Source organism: Clytia hemisphaerica, unplaced genomic scaffold, assembly GCF_902728285.1.
Source record: "Clytia hemisphaerica strain Z4C2 unplaced genomic scaffold, Clytia hemisphaerica genome assembly, whole genome shotgun sequence".
NCBI classification, from domain to species: domain Eukaryota; kingdom Metazoa; phylum Cnidaria; class Hydrozoa; order Leptothecata; family Clytiidae; genus Clytia; species Clytia hemisphaerica.
The window spans coordinates 173,114-191,141 of NW_027103761.1; the positions used below are offsets into that span (position 1 = coordinate 173,114).

The 18,028-nt window shown below is 34.0% G+C and overlaps 1 protein-coding gene across 4 annotated transcripts in view; it reads left to right on the forward strand.

Moving 5' to 3' along the window:
- Positions 1-2,487: 2,487 nt before the first annotated feature.
- Positions 2,488-18,028, forward strand: part of LOC136805611 (smoothelin-like) — a 30,838-nt gene continuing 15,297 nt past the window's right edge. The window contains exons 1-2 of one of the 4 annotated variants that reach the window (XM_067062178.1): positions 2,488-2,569; positions 11,986-12,234. In XM_067062178.1, the coding sequence (XP_066918279.1) occupies positions 2,531-2,569; positions 11,986-12,234 (288 nt within the window). In that variant the 5' untranslated portion in view covers positions 2,488-2,530. Of the gene's footprint in view, positions 2,570-3,294; positions 3,473-6,940; positions 7,236-10,297; positions 10,622-11,985; positions 12,235-18,028 lie in introns of those variants that run through there. The other 3 variants (XM_067062175.1, XM_067062176.1, XM_067062179.1) reach the window with 3 other exon arrangements.

Below are 18,028 nucleotides of genomic sequence, written 5' to 3' on the forward strand. Positions count from 1 at the left end.
TTGGCCATGATTTCTATTAATTTTCTAAAATAAGGCAAAAGAACAGAAAGAAAGTAATAAATATGTACATAAAATAATGTCAATAAGTATCATAGATTGCAGACCAGATTTTGAATCATAACCTTCAAGCCATGCAGGCGAGACATCGCGGTTCAATCTGGTCTTCGTTATTTACACCAACATTCCACCCAACATGGCAGCTTTGTAATGTACATACATTTTTATTTATAAAAATCGCTGCGTGCGGTGTGAAATTAATGCCGAGTTTATGTATTTGCACTTTTGAGGACGGTAAAGTGACTGAAATGCAGTGTTTCTGATGATAACTACTGATGATATTATGATCATGATCATGGCATTTATATATTGTAAGCTTTTGTACAAGTGAGAACTGTAAGGGTTGTTTCATCGATTCGTATGCCTCTTTAATCTTTTGAAATTAGCAATCAAGTTAATTTTAAGGGTGAAAAATCTACAGACAGTGTCAATCAATCGAACAAGTTCGAAAGGAAAATCGAGTAGTTAGTGAAGTACCTCGAGATTAAGCCAGTTCAAAGTTCGCAATAAAGACTTTCTTTTTATTACGGAAACCAAACGTAATAAAATCGTAGGAGTGTGTCTTTCTACAAGGAATTTTATAACACTTCATCATGGCAGATCAAAAAGACGACCAGAAAACAAAAGCTTCTTCACTTCGTTTTTCATTTTCCAGCCAGAGACGGTGTCAATCAAACATACAAATTGAGCGTTGAATCAATTGAATGCAATTGAACACAATCCACAGCTGTCAACTTCGCCTCACAAAAATGCAGGAGAGCTCCAAGTTGGAAAAATTTTCCCAAACCGAAAAATCCTGCGAGATCCGAATTTAATGGAAATTTTTTTCGGGAAATCAGGGCAGGGAATTTTCATCCCAATTTTCCAAAATCAAGAGAAATTTTGCCATTCCCTTATTTCAAAATCTGAATTTTTTTTTCAGGAAATAACAAGATTTTTAGAAATGCGGGAGATCCAGGAAAAAATCCTGAAAATATGGGAGATTTGGCTGATTTTTTTTCCTGCGGGGGGGGAAACGTTGGCATGCGGGAGGAAACGTTGGCATGCGGGAGGAAACGTTGGCATGCAGGAGGAAACGTTGGCATGCGGGAGTCACCCGCCCCAATGTGGGAGAGTTAACAGCTATGTAAATCGAATAATTGCAATTCAATTGTCGAACGCAATCGAATCGCAATCAAATATTACCCAGGATTTGGCGTTTGATTGCTTCGATTACGTTTGATTGTATTCGATTATGTTCAATTACGTTAGATTTTATTCGCTTTCGTATAGTACTTAAGCGCTCGGCCGTCCAAGCTCTATCAATCAATCGAACCAATCAAACCTTACTAGAACCCAATCAAACACAATCAAATATTACCAGGAGTCGGCCATGTGATTGAGATTCGATTAGGGTACGTTCGGCAATCCAATTGCAATTATTCCATTGCGTTCGATTGGTTTAATTGCAATTTTTGTTTGAAGTTGTTCAATTGACACCATCTGGGTATTTTATGAGAAGAATGAAATTTTCAGAAAATGTGTTATGTGATATGAGGATTCCCATTTCCATAAAATTACGATTCCCCAGGGTTATGAAATGGTGGCTATGGGGAATTCCTTTGTTCTTTTGCTATTTTCTTTTGTTTTAATGTGACGTAAAGATGCTTCACAAATCAAAGTACTTCCTATAAACTGTCAAGTCCGTACTAATCGAATGAAATCGAACGAGATCGAATTATAGTGATTTGATTGTGGAACGCAATTGAATCTCAAGCAAACTGCCAATTCTTGGGTAATATTCAATTGTGTTTGATTTTATTTGAATAACGTTTGTTTGATTTGCTCGATTGACTGTTCCATTATTGATCTACTAAGAATATAATAAGTTTGTGATTGCAATTAAATTGGCCCACTCCTATAGAGCTATTGGGATCAAAAATTTTCATGAAGAAGGGAGAGATAGCAAGGAAAGGGGGATAGTTTAAGAAGGGGGGGCTTTCCAATTATTCACCATTTCTCTCACATTGTTTGAATCCGCTCTCCTGTAGGGATAATAATTTGTGAGCAGTGGTTTGTCCGGCAGTGTGGAAAGTCAGGAAAAATAGGAAAGTTGTATTTTTCCTGCTCTTTTCGCATAATAAATTTGACAGTAAATTCATATACTGGATTTTCAATGTGGCGTTTTTTAAAAACTTCAAAAAACTGAAAAATTTTGTCCCGCTTTAGCTGAACTTTAGCCCGCCTTAGCTTATATGGGCTGGCACGCAGCATTGGGTATAAAGTCCAAATATGTGTTTCCTGTAGATTTTGAATGAAGAGACATGGCTAAACTGGTATTTTGGCCTAAACTTGACCTGAAAATGTTAAGGGTATGTTCTAATCAAAAACTAGTTCATTGAAATGAACACAATCTATTAGAGGATATGGATATAGCAGGTTTGTTTAAATCTGCAATTTTAGGAAACATTTGAAAAAATAAAAAAAATAAAAAATGGGAAGTTTGGATGAAGAAGCTGCACTCAAGAAAAAGGTATATCTCTCTCTTTTTTTTCATTAAAATGTACGATAAAAGTTAACCCTTCTCATCCTTCACACAAATTTACATATAAGAAGGATCATTACCTTTATATTCTATTCTCAATAATTAATCTTGGCAGTGAGAACCAAAAAGTATTATACTATACACCATTGCCCTTTGCCTACAATAAAAATAACAAAGAAACAATTTATAAAATCAAAGCTAAGAAATGTTCATACCATAACCCTATCTGAAATGTTTCCTCTGTCTTCTTTTTTTCTATGTTTGTACTTATATTGAATTTAAAAGTTATTATTTATGATTGAAAAGTATTTATATGGAAACTATCTTGTATTCTAACATTGTTTGATGGAATTTGGATTGTTTTTCTCTTATTACTTTGTTGGAATTTTATAGAAAGCAAAAAAGTTTAGTAATATCATCATGGCTGTATAGCTCTAAAGGAGAGGGAAAAGAATCAAATTTACTGTCACCTTTATCCTAAAGTAAATATAAACATTTAGAATAAATCAAACTGACTCCTTTTAAAACAATGTCAAAACTTTATGTTTCTCCTTTGTCATATCAAATTTGGAGTTGTGTACACTTTGTTCCAGCTTGCTTTTCTTTAATCAAACTCAAATATTGACTTTAAGGGTACTGTCACTATTATTCTTTACAAATTTAAACGGTTCATAAAGTTCTGGTCTAAACAAAGTCTTTGCAAAAAAAACTTTACTTTTCTTGATTTTGTCTTGTCTGCAAAAAGTGTCGTGTGTTAGGCTCATAAAATATCACAACATTTCACAAGAAAGCCCAAAAAGGCTACAATTTTTTTAGTTTTCTTTGATACATTTTAAAATGGCAGATTCAGATGAGCAGAGGAGAACTTTATTATACCAGAAAATGGGAGAGGTGAGGTTTTTTTCATTTGATTGAAGTTCGATTTCCAGATTTTTCTAATCATAAAATTATTGCAATATACACAGGATGTTTAGATGATGAATGAAATGAATTTCTAAAGGCCTCATTTAATGACTTTTTATCTCTATTTTGTTGAAAGTACCTCTATTTTGTTGAAAGTACCATCATCAAATTTTTTTATTGTATGGTATAATAGGTATATTATAAATGATTAAGAAAATTATGTGTTTTTTCAATACATGATTGTTTGTTTCCTGTCTGTAATTAGCATACTGAAATATAGTTCTTTTACTGCATTGCTTAGTATGCTTTCAAATGATACTTAATTTAAGTCATTTTTTAATTTTTATAAAAAAATCAGTTTTAAAAAACTTGTTGTAAACCCAAATAAAGAATAGTAGCCTTTTATTTTAACTTAAGAATTTGCTTTTTGCTTTTGCATTTGGCATTACAGTACTCTGCAGGGGGGGGGGTGAAGCAGTTAGTACAAGACATCATGCCTACTAACTGCTTTCTCGGAAGAAGTTAGTAACACCACCACCTTGGTACACTTAGTACAGTTAGTACTAACTGAATTTAGCCTTGAAAAAGGCTTTTGACCTTCATAAATTCAATAAAATCTAATAAAATAAAATTTAATATCTTAAAAATGATTCAATTTTCCATAGCTTTCAATAGGAAAAAACAACATTTTAGAAAATCAAATTTCTATTGAAACCAGCAAATTGTTTTTAAGATTTTAAAAAAATATTTCGAAAATTTGAAAAAAAAATCTACTTCCCAAAATTTTTTTTTGGTAAAATATGGTCTTTTTTTTAAATTTTCTCACAAAATCCTATTTTTTACACAGTTAGTAGCAAAATTTGGCAAATTTTTAGCAGGGGACCACCCTTTTTTGCAGTTAGTACATCTGAGTACTAAGTGATTTTATCCAATTCATATGGCACACCACCACGGTACTAATTGGCATGATGTCTTGTACTAACTGCTTCACCCCCCCCCCAGTACTCTGACAAAAGTGATTGTGCTTTCGAAAACATAAAAATAAATCTACCAATAAGCAAAAAAGGGAGTTTGAAACTTCACTTTGTTAAAACTGAAGATATAGTAACTAGATAAAGACACAGTTCTTCGATTGGAGGATATGATTTAGAAAATACTTGTTATTAAAAAGATAACAACGTACGTGAAGAGGGCAAATCTAACATGCATGATGATTAATTAGGCTTATCACTATGAGAAGATAGCAGTTTATTAATGAATGACAGGACTCCAATTTGTGACAATATTTGTTAATATCTTTCTCTCTTTGAAGACCTCAGATAGAGATTATTAACGATATTTGTCACAGCATGGAGATTATGTGAAAATGCCCAGTCTTTGAAATGACATAATCCCATAATTTTTAACAGATTTGCGTACATTTTAATGACAAATTGTGATCTATATTAAAGAAATTTTTCAAACTGACTCTTGTTTTTTACTTTTTAAAAAGTAATCTGAGCTTTCACTCTGGAAAAACGTTTATATAAACACTAAAACTTTCATCACCCTTAAAAGGCCATCACTGAAGTTTGTCTACATGTCATAACTGCACTCCTTCATTGCTTTATAATCCTTGTCCATTGGCAATTTGATCTTTGTTGTGAAAGACAGCAATCAATTTGGAATGTCATTCAATCTAATAATGATTTTTATTAAGATATTCGAATGTAATTTGAAGAATGCATTACATAGACGTATTAGCATCACAGACTTGGGAATGTAAATTCGTCTAGATTTTACAACATGCAAAATATTGTGACGAGTGCCTACCTCGATGTCAAGGGATATGTTTTTAGCCCACTTTTTGAAGTTAGATGCCTCCAACAATTTAGGTTCCCTTGAGAAATTGCTTGAGTGAGGGAGCCCCATTCAGGCGATACATCTTTTGAATTGACGCTTTTTGTTCTTTTGTCATCCTAAAATCCTTGACGATTTTGGGGTATTTTGTGAAATACAGTTATAAACAGTTTCTTAGCCCCCAGAGCCTCCACCAAAACAGCTAGGTGCCCCAAATAAACGAGAAAACCTCATAAAATTTTTAGCCCCTTAACTCCTTACCTGGTCTAGGTGTCCCTCAGATTTATGGGTCAGTTTATCAGGGTTTCAATGATTCCAAACGTTCCTTTTCTTTATTTTGTGAACACCTCAAAACCTCAAAGGACTTTTGGCGTTTATTGTTGACCCTTGCAATCCTACCAAGTTTAATTTGGAAAAGGCTCAAGTCGACAAAAAAAAAAAACAAAGAGGATATCATATTAACGGAGGTTTGTTTTTTTGTATAACTAAGAGAAGTACATTTGAGTCCAATCCATTTCGTCTCAAACCACATTATTAAAATATTAGTCTGGTTCAATGTTTTTCTTCATAATTCCTTTAGATATCAACTTGTTGACCTTACACTTACACATCACACAGACAGGCTCTCAACTCCTCTAAAAACTGGGTTAAAACAACAATACTTTGATATTGGGACAAATTTTCGAATTCAAAAGGAGAGGTCGACATTGTTCAATACCATGTTATTTCGAAAATCCAGAAAGCAAAAACGAATGTAAAATTTGCATTGAACAGTCAAGAATACCATCAAATTAGCCTATATCATAGGCTGTTTAGCCTATCATAGGGTAATTAGACTATAATTAGCCAAAAATCGACAAAAATGTCGATTGCTTACGGAATATCAATAGTGTAGCTATAGTTTTTTATGACAGTGGCTCGCCCCTTTTCTCTAAATTTATTTCGCAAATATTGTTATCAATAAGGTACAGTTATGGAAACTCTCGACCAAGTGACGTAAAAAAAAATGATACGAGTCATAATTGGGACTATTTCAAGAAATCAATTGCTTTTATTGTATCAATTAGCCATATTTTTTATCTTAGGTAACAAATTGTGCTTTTGCTGAATTTTGTTCTTATAAAAGTGTTTTTTATGAATTTCATCATGGCTTGTTTATGTTTTGAGACTTATTGAAAATCCTAACTGGTACAACAAAATCCTTTCGAAACTAAAAGTTATCTTATAGTGGATATGTGGATATGTTTTCTTAAGGATTGAGACGAAATAATCTGATGTAAAATTTTGCTATGCTGAAAAAGATGAGCAAATTCTTATAAATGATATAAAATTGACAAAAAAGGGACAAACCACAATGATTTAGCATTCCAATTTTTTTTCCTTGATTGCAACTATATAAACTATCAGAGAAAAACGTCAATTTGATTATTTCCTTATGAAATTATATTTTGATTACCCTTATTTGGCTTGAAAGTTTTGAATGATGACGTTTTCTCTAAAAGACCTTCCATTCCGACAATTTTTTTTCATTGTCTCTCATTTCAGATAATAATAGTATACCATTGTCAGCATTGCATCAATGTTTGTATGTAGTGTTTCACAAAGTTCTTTTTTTTTAAAGAAAGTCTGAGTTTGTTTACATTTTTAAATGATTGAGGAGCGTGGGGTTTTTGGTATGTTATAACAAGGCTTAACATTTTTTTGTTATTTAAAATTTGGGATAGTCGCCTTTTATAATACATCAATTTTTGTAAAAACTCGATGTCATTGTGAAATTTGGTTTGTTGAGAACAGACGAAGTCAGAAGTGGATTTTATGTTTTGAATATTGAATTTTGTGTTTTTTTATTTGGATTTTGTTGGAGAAAATGGGAACCGATAATATGAGCCTATTGGAGCAGAAAATGACACAGGTGATTTAAGAGCATTGCATTTCTTAATTTGTTTTTTAGGGTCCAAAATGTAGAAACAAGGGACTGACCTATAAGTATCACTTCAGAAAAAGTTGTCCTGGTGCTGTAGTATTAACAAGCAATAAGTTTGCGACCGCAGTCGAGGGCGACCGGAAGGCTCCCTTTTCGTATAGCTGTCTACCCGCAGGTAGGGGAGGGCGCCACTCCTTTCCCTGGATTTCTCCACTTACCCTTGATCTGTCTCTTTAGTTGCTGAGCATCAAGCAGAGAGGCATCAAGTACCATTTTGGGAATCTTTGGTATGACCCGGATGGGGTTCGAACCCACAACCTTGCGCACCGTAGCTGGATGCTCTACCTTTATGCTACGGGCAATAACTAAATAACTTGATCCCTCGGCTCTTTCTACCGTTAATATAGATTAAACATTTCTGCAATATTTTTACTTTTTTGTGTTTCTTTTATTTTAAACAGGGTTCCCACTGACGGTCAGGAAAAACCTGGAAAACCTGGAAATTGTACTATTTTTTGGAAAAGTCAGGGAAAACCTGGAAAAGTCAAGGAATATTTCATTATGTCTTACCAAGTTAGGGAAAAGTCAGGGAATACTGTTTTATGAATGCTTAAAATCAGAAGGCTTCTATCTAATCTAATAGCTCAGGGAAAAACATGTCATTTTCCATTCAAAGTCAGGGAAAAATCACTCTTTTTAGCGTTTTTGTAAGGGAGAAATACCACTTTTTTAGGAAAAAGTCAGGGAAAATAATTGGTAATGACTAGTGGGATCAGTGTTTTTCAAAGGAGGAGTTCCGACAGAGGAATATCCAACCATGAATATCTCGAAAAGATCATTAGCTTATACACCGTCTCACAGTTGAGATGGATAAATAATCAAACGTTATACGAGCTTTAGTGAGACGTGTCCAGAAGGAATTCAAAATCGGATTTAAAAGCTATTTCTCCTTGCTTTGCTTTTTTATAATTCTGGATAAACGCTATAAGAACCTAGTTAACAATGGGTAATAAGATTCATGTCTATTAATTGCATTGCAGCAATAAATTAAAAAGGGGAGGATACCCGTGCTGAAAACCTCGAGATAAGGACATTTCTTATTGAAGATATACAAAATTCTGAATCAACCGGCGGAAACGGGGAGGCTAGGGAGACTTAAGCTTTTGAGCAAATGAGATTTTTTTTCTCAAATTCCTACCAATTTTCATCTCATTTTGAGCTTTCATCTCATTTTGAGCTTTTAGCCCCCCCCCCATTTAACGGTTGTTCCACCCGGCATGAAACAGAGCTTATAATCCACGAACCAATCTCTACAATGTGTCCACCTTCTTTAAAAAATCCTTAGTAATCCGTAATTTTCATAGTAATCTCAAATCGTACAAAAAGTTATTCTTTATCTAATCATTATGCCGAGCATCAGTTAGCAAAATCGTTTACGACTATACTTTATGTTTATTTTATAAAATCATCCAATCAAGTTAATCAGAGCCACAAAATTTTAATCTTCAAAAAAAGTTTGGGCCTAATTACCTAAATACAATTTAAAGCTCTAAAATTAGTTATAGCTATTTTTCCGTATGCAAAGTTTTGAAAAATAACGAGAAGAAAATTTCTGAAAATTAGAAGTGGGAGAAGGGAATACATCGGAATCTCCATAACTCGAGCACAAAGGGGGGGACTGGGGGGATTCAAATTTTGTTCGAATTATGGAAATTTCTAGTTATGGTGACAGATTTATATCTAAGGCATTGTTAATTGAAAGAACAAGAAAACTTGTTCGAATTTTAAAGGAGACATCGAGTAATGGGGGCTCGAGTTCTAGAGATTATGCTGTGATAGGTGTTCGATTACTCTGTATAATCGGTCGTAAACACTGACCTTTATATATCCCTAGACCAAGCTATATCCACCATCTTTGATCGAAAGTTTTTGAAAGTTGGTACCCGCAAAGAAGCCATTGTAGTGTTTGATATTTTGCCTAACGACAAACGGCGCTACTGTACATCATGATGCACAAGCGAAACTAGATCTAGCGCTCTCTCCGCGGCTACCAATTTCAAAAAAACTCCGATCATAATATTTTGCTTGGCCGGCATTGAGTAACTTGGTCCATGGATATATAAGGTTGGTCGTAAACTACTATAAAAAAAACATTTTCCTTCTTTCCAACCAACTGAATCATCTTCTGCCAAACTTCTCAATATCATGTTCAGGAAAAAGGAAATAAAAAAAACTAACACCGAAATACTCAAATCTGTTTCTGATCAAAATAATGGAATGACCTTCATAAATTGGCAATCTAAAACCCATTCAATTTCTAGTTTTAACAACTGTAGAATAATCAAGGTCAAAGCCAGGAAAATGGAAGAAACTGTATAAAATACCAAAAATTTGATTTAGTTATTGCAAAAGTTTATGGAATAGTCAATCTTGAAACTGAATTTTCAATGTTCTTACAACAGAATGATGAAGAAGAAAAAAGACAGTGTAGTCAGTTTGTAGTTATTTTAATGGAGATGTTGATGAAAATAATTTCACGACCTATAAAGAAGGATGTTGTAGTTCCTTGATTAGATACTCTTTTTTATAAGAACCAGTAAAATTTTTATGCTAAACTCGCCTGTTCTTGTTTTTTCAGTACTTTAAAGCCTCAAATTGTTCTTATTCTGTTCTTAATTTCAGGGTAAATTTCAAAACTTTTATTCCTATTTTGAGAGATAAGCTCTTAGTTTGCTTAAAAATTAAGCTATTCGGCTGAAGATTGTTCTTACATTGATCTTATTTTTTGGCATTTCTGAGCCCATTGTTCCCATAAAATTGTTCTTATAAACGAAAAAGAGATTGTAGTCAGTTTGTAGTTTTTTGAATAGAAATGTTTATGAAAATAATTTCACGATCTATAAAGAAGGATGTTGAAAGTTCCTTGATTAGATATGCTTGGTATCATTATACTTTATTTCCCGTTTAAGGAAACTCGTTGAAATGGGTGTATCTATTCATTCTCATTGTTTCTCTTGTTCATAATAAAGACGTCAATGTGTTTCGTCTGTGTTTTTGTATTCATTCTGTTTGCTATATTGTATTGGTAAGACTGCCGGTCGCTACTGGAGTCTGTATTCACTTGAAAGTTTTGTGTTTTTATATTGGTGTAGACTTATTGGCATGTCTTTATAAAACTGTCACAAAGGAATTTCTTGTATTTCTGCTTAATACGATAATTGCAAAGCGTTTCGAAATATTTTGGTATATTTTATTGGGCTCGTAATTGGCGTTTTGTTTAAATAAATTGTTAAGCAATTTTGTGTTTATTTTTATGGTTGATTGTGTGTTTTGATTGATAATTGAGTTGAAAGAATAGAATGGTTCTGCGTCAGGTATGTCACAAATAGATATTAATTTAACATAATTGGAACATAAGTAACCTTATCGGCCATTTAAACACAGGTCCTCATTTCGCGCTGACTACTGACCTTTATATATCCCTGGACCAAGCTATATCCGTGCGTCATCTTTGATCGAAGTTTATTTTGAATTGGTACCCGTAAAGAAGCCATTGCAGTGTTAAGAATTAACGTCTAACGGCGCTACATCATCAAAAGTATTCGAAGGAAAGTAAATCTAGCGCTCTCGATGCATTTACACCGCTATTGAGTAGTGCCGCCATCATTAGGGTACCACTTTTCAAAAAAATCCGATCAAAGATTTTGCTTGGCCGGGATTGAGAAACTTGGTCCAGGGTATATAAAGGTCAGTGATGGCGCTGACCCTTATTACGCCAAAGCTCAATTTCTTCTTTTTTTGCTCGGTTTAAATTTAATTCCTATCCCCTTACGCAGGTCTTAATAATTACGCAGACAATGAAAAGTTAACGCCAATAAGTAAGGGTCAGCGTAAAAATGGATGATAAGGTATTCTAGATACTTTAAATATACAAAGAGATCATGAACTGAGTTTTTGAGGAAGGAATGACGCCAATATTTTGTTTCTATGAAAAGTCAATGCAATGACCTCAGACGTTTTGACGTCAATCCTTCCTGGTAAAGTGTAACCCAGTCTCCTCAAGCTTTAAGGCTTTAAGGCTTGAACCAAATCGAACCGTTAAAAAGCTCTAACTCTAACCGAGTTCCGAATATGTACGAACCTCACTTAATAATTATTTTTAGCCATGAGTTTAATGTGACAAAGCTTAGTTTTGATATGAAATAATGATAGATTAGGCTATTAGATGAAGGCGTTATCGAAGTTTAACCACAGTGTTTTTATAAAGAAACTTTACCGTAACATAGCTTCAATAAAAAGTTTATTTGAGACTTTGAGGTTCTCGCCTATTTGATTGCATAAAATAATCCCAATGCAAACATTCAAATACCGCAAGCTTATAACTAGTTTTTATCTGACTTGTATAATCATTTCTATAAGCCTCATCTCACCTATATCTATATATATATCAGAAGTCGCCTTTTCGCCAGCAAGAACTAAAAGATATGCATCAAATTTTGAAATTTTCATTTTCTCTACAGATGTTAACTTTTAATTTTACAGCAAGTACATTCCCAAAAGATTCTAGTTCAAAGTTATTCCGGTTTAAGCGAAGATCGGGGAAATCTGGACTAAATTTTGTTGTAGGTATATAATCCATTTTTGACCTGAAGCAAAAACTTTTGCTTTGACCTATGTGCTGTATATTTTTCACTTCATCCTTTAACTTATACGTTTCTCTTTTTCTTACGTTATATAGCTCGAAAGCACAGATGACATCGATGAACGGCGTGAATTGCGCCGTCAAATCCGTGAATTACGGAACAAGAAATTCGATGAAGAAATGAAAAAAATCTCGTCCGGTGAAATCAGTGCTTCTTCAGTATCCAACGGACTTTCTACCGGACGAGCGAAATCTACTCGGACAACGACGGCCAATACAGAGGAAGAAGGAGCTGACCCTTATGGTCTGTTAGCTTATAATGATGAAGACACTCTTCAAGAACTGGTAAGTGTTTTTTAGGTCTACATGAACGTCCGAGGTTCCAATTCACCTAGACTCAAATTTTAAGCTTAATTTCTACAAAAGATGTACAAAACTCTATTAACTTTCTGCTAAAATTTCACGACTTTGATTCTGTTAAAATTTCGGTCTTAGCAAAATACACTGAAATTCGATGTGTTGATATCTTTTGCCGTTCCTCTATAGTGAATAATGAAAATGCAGAAAATAATGCAGAAAAGTTAGCCACCTCTTAAGAGGTTATGAAAATGTTAGACTAAGATATCGATTAGCCCCTGACGCAGTTTACTTTTCTTTCTGTCTGTCTATTGGGGAAACATGAAAACCAGACCTCGTTTACACAGCAGGTGTTAATAAGACCAGACGGACCAATATGGTTTTGTTTATTTCGATAGAAATTACACTCATCTTATGATAATCCTCGATATTCTGCTTTTGCTTCAATTTTTTCTTAACCGCCTGAGGCGCGTAAACCTTTTCCGACCTTGGTTGTTGTAAAACTAAACAAAAACTTATTAAACTCCCTAAATGGAACATAATTTTTACGTTGAAATAAGAGTATTATAGGCCTAAAGGTTTCTTTCTTCAATTAATTCAACTTTTTCAAAATCCTTCAATACTTTCATGTTAATCATCGTCTACTCGTTAATCAAAGGAGCTAATTCCTTTTCTACTGTTCGCGTTTCGATATGAGATTAGTTTCTATGTTTTAACGCATTGTGTAGCGTTATTAACAGTATGTTGTAAATTCCAATCGTCTACGGCTATCCGTTTGCAAGCATGTCACATACAGTTAACGCTCGCTAATTCGAACTCGAACGAGAGAATCATCTAATTTCTTCGAATTAGAGAAAGATTTGATTAATAGAAATCTAATTTACGAAGTTTTCCTCTTGGCAGGAACTGAGAATGAGTTCGAATTATTGAAAGATTCTAGAAGAATTCGAATTAACGAGAGTCTACTAAATTTACAAATTTGTAAGATACTCTAAAATTACTGTTTTGAGTTGTCTAAAATGATTTTTTGAATGTTGCATCTATAATAATCACTATTCGTTCTTGGAAAAAGCGCAGACTGCATCCATTACTCATTACTCACGAAAAACTATAATGGAAGAAAACACTCCTTCACTTAGAAACCTACACATTACTATCTTTCTTTTCGAAATCATTATGTCATTCTTCTCTATAATGAACTGCTATCTAAATGTCAACAACCTGTTTTTGAACATCCTTTCAAATACTCATTACCAATCTCCTTATACGGTATTATTGGCACGCACGCGCATGAAACGTCTGTTAAAATACTCATCTTCCAATTTGTAGCTTCCGTCATTTTCTTACATCCTTTAGCTTCCCATTTTTGTGTTTTTGTATACTCATTTTATTGGCTATCTACAATCGTTTGCTACAAAGAATTATTGCCGACCTGACTTACACTGGAAGGTGACAAAATGTTCGAATTATCATTAACCTTTTTTAAAAGAGAATGTAAAATCCTTTTAAAAGAGCAAAATCGAGAACACGGCACGTGACGGCTTTTACGTGGAATCTCTTTAACTCGAACCTACTTAAACTTGAATGTCTTATATCTCGAACAAGTTTCATGGCCCCTTAAGCTAACAATGCCTTATAAACCTTACTTCATAACTCAAATTTTCCTTAATTCGAACAAATTTGTGTTCCCCGTGCATGTTTGAGTTATGGAGACTCCACAAAAGTTCATATGGAGAATATCAAAGGATGCCGCGTCATTAATTTCGAGTACCTTCCGTAACCGCTGCTGGTTGCACAGCACAGTTTTGCACATAATATTGCAGATATACTAATCCGTTTAAAACACTCAGTTTTGAGATATTACACGTCCATCTTTATCCTCACAAGCCCTAGATTTCCTTTTTGCATTCATAGAATTACCGGGAGACTGCATTTTCCGTTTGTTTCCACCCTGTCGTGGAAATCCGACGATTTATGCTGCAGACAGCGTGATATTACAGCACACCGGTTGTGTTACTCAGTTATGCTAAAATGTTATATTGGCTTTTGCTTTTACACCGGCCAAAAACTGATAACTTCGATTTGCAAGAAAATTGTGCACTGAAACTAGACGACCACACGATAAAAAATTTATACAGTGAACTCTCTCTAATTCAAACCTCTATAATTCGAATCTTTCTGTAATTCGAACTGAAGTATTGTACCGGCTATGAGTTGAAAAGAGTATGGAATACTCGCTTTAATTCAATCCTTCGCATAGTCGAAAAAAATTCCTTGTCCCTTGAAGATCGGATTAGAGAGAGTAAATTGTATTTTAAATAGAATGGATACTCAAACGTTTCAAAATTTAGATTAGAATTACAAGTTTAAGGATTGTCTTCCTTACAGATTCATTCTGCTAAACTTTTATCAATAAACCAAACCATACTTTTTACGAACCATACTTTCAAAAGAACTGTTTCATTCCGCTCACGTACTATACTTCGGCGCTATTAAATGTACACCGGTAAATTCCCATTATTTCCAGGCAAGTTGACTCATAGCAGTAAATGATCCGCTTAGCCCGCTGTTACCTGTTTTCTATGTAATACAACTTATACACCCCTTTTTTATAAGAATAATTTTATAAAAGAAGGTTCAAAATCAACAAAATACAAGAACAATTTAAGAACAATGCTGAGCCTGGAATTACTCAGCGGTTATTTCAAGCAATTTAAGGGTTAAAGTACTAGAAATTGGGTATAAAACCTGATATACCTCAATTTCACCAAACAAATAATAATAGGATAAGAAAGATTTGAGGCTCAAAGTGCCAAAAAAATTAAGAACAGTTGAGCCTCGTCAAAAATCTACTGGTTCTTATCAAAAAGAGTGTAGTATTAATCCAAAAAATTCAAACTACTTGAAACATTTAATTAGGAAACCATATGATGTCCAAGAAAAAGTCTACCCTCATTCGCTCAGCGAACCCATTCCAAATAAAAAATGGTTATTCTTCAATCGAGAAGAAGAGTGGGTAGAAATTACTAAAGAGATGTCGGAAGAAAAATTATGAAATGTTTTGTGAGCTGTTTCAATACCATCATCACTGGATTTTCAAGAGTAAAAAAAAAAACACAGCTTTTCTTTATAAGAAAATATTAGGGTTTCATTCCTATTGCTTGAGAAATGTTGAAGATTCTTCTCTAGCCCCTTCAAGGCTTTAAACTCAATCGTTAACCTGTTGGACGCAGTGGTACCACAGATCTGTAAAGCCCGAAGGGCTAGAGAGGCAAATCTAAGCTTTCTACAGCAAAAAAAAAGTGAAGCAAAAATTTGACTCTTTATTTCGTGCAGATGGATAGGATCTAGCATTTTAATTGTTTTCGGAGCGTGAGATAAAAAAAAGTAGGCAGCAAACGCTATTTCGCATCTCTCAAACCAGTGAAATTCACTTTTCGATAAAGGCCGCGGATCTAGCCCTTCGGGCTTTACAGATCTGTGAGTGGTACATCGCAATTTGTGTCAATTTGCGTCTTTCACGGCATAGTTTATCTTGAGAGAAAATAAACACGGTACTTGACATGATTGACTTTTTTTAATGGGATGACCCTCTTTAGTAGCCTAGCAACCAAGCATCAGTTAACTTTGTTTGAATTGGAGAACAAATAAAGCCTAACTTTCCGGTTATCAACCAGAGGATTTCGTCATTCATAGTGTGCAGAGGGGTCTGACCCCCCCCCCCCCATTAATATTTCATCCCCCCACCCCCCCTATTTTTAAATTTTTTTGATCCCGCACCATTTACAGGGGTCCGAGCCCCCAGCATATAATTTGTACTCCCAGTATTGGGGAAGAATTTTGATGAATGAAATATATTATTCAGTGTGAATTCGTACCAATAGTCAATGAACTTGAAAACACTAGCAAATAAACAGTAAACTAATAATTTTTTAACCAAAAAGTTACTATCCCCCCATTTTTTATTTGATCCCCCCCCCCCCTATAAGCTCAAACCCCCCATTTTAACTGGAAAATTGCCCATCCCCCCCTATAAAGCCTTCCTTGAAAACTCGGATCCCCCCCCCCTTAAAAAAAGGGGGGTTCATACTATGTCATTGTGTCAACAGAGAACGGACACATTACCTTATTTGGCATGTCTGTTTGTGTTTGTTTTATCACCTCAAACATGGAAACAGTAAAACGAAATCACTTTGATAAACATAAGTGTTGAAGACTATTCTCATCCGTTTGTTTACGTGACATGGTTTAAATGAAATACACCGATTTAAAATTTCTACAGACGGATTATAAAAACTGTTTTTGCAAAAATAAACATGTTACCAGAAAACCAAAGAACTAACTTCTAAAATACTAATTACCCTTAAAATATTGAATGTGTCAAGTAGAAATTAATCTTGTATCAGCAAAACTCAGGCTACAGGAACTTCAGAAAGTCAAATTTTCAATGAAAACACCGAGTCAATATTTCTGAATCTAAAAGAAAATAGTGAAACTTACCCACATGGAACCATATTGTTACCAGATTTCTAGCATAAAAAATATCATGCTAAATATGCATTGGATTCCACTCTCCACCGAAATGCGTAACTGGGCTAGCCAAACTCATAAACAACTATATTGTTAATAACTATATTATTAGCACTGTTAGTTAAACTTACATAGGCCTTACATTCTTTAACCATAGTATATCTTTAACCCCTAATGACTACTAGAAACGTTACAATCAATCATCACATACACGTTTTTTTATAAGAACAAACTATATAAGAACACAAGGCTTCGATGACCAAAATGCTAAGAACAAGTTAAGAACATTTTAAGGCTTTGCAAACTCTAAAACACACGATTCTTTAGGAAAATCGGTCAAAGGTCACAAAATAGAGAAAATAAGAACATTTTTAGGCTAGAAACCCAAAAAGTTCAGAACATCCGAAGGCTTAAAAACTTTTGGATGTTATTATAAAAAAACGTGTACACTTTTAAATACAGAGGAAGTGTCAACATTTCCCAATTTAAAGCTCTTTCCGAGCGCGATGTGAAAATTACTTTTTGAAGGTTTTTCTAAAAAACTTGTTCATCCAGATGGCTCTTGTTTCAATTCCTCTTTTAGTGTCCCTGATGGGTTTAAAAAAATAGGATACCCTGACAAAAGACGAAAAGCCATGTCATTCTTTACTTCCATTTAGTTCCCCTTTTAAATAAAGATATCGAAAAAATGGAAGGAAAACAAGGTTGAAAAATATATCGGAAAATTGAACACAAATTCTTATCATCTTTTCTTTTTCTTTCTAAACAAAATCTTCTAGTTGGATCTTATAAATATATTTTGTTCGTTTTCTTTTTTGCTCAAAAACTTTTTATAAGCATATCGCTCGTGGACAATGAATAGAAGTTTTGAGCCCTCGTTCGTTGTCACCTAAAAAATTCACGTTCAAAGTACGGACAGACTCTTCAAAAATGATTGATGAACAGAGTTGGGATATTTCTTTTTCCTAAGTTTTTACCCTTCTTCATCAATGGCTTTACTTCAACAAAAATATTCTTATAGTTTTATGTCTCGTTGGCCTTCCCATCTTTTTAATTTTTCTCTCTCATCTTTCTTCACAAAATTTTTATCACCCCTAATTTTTCATCCCATCCTTTCTATTTTCATAACCAATTCTTTGAGTTTTTTTTAACAAGCCACTGTTAATAACAATCTATTCAAGGGAAAAACTTTTGACGACAAAATTAATTATTTTCTTTGCTTCATAGAAAATATGCCCCAGAACCGACAAAC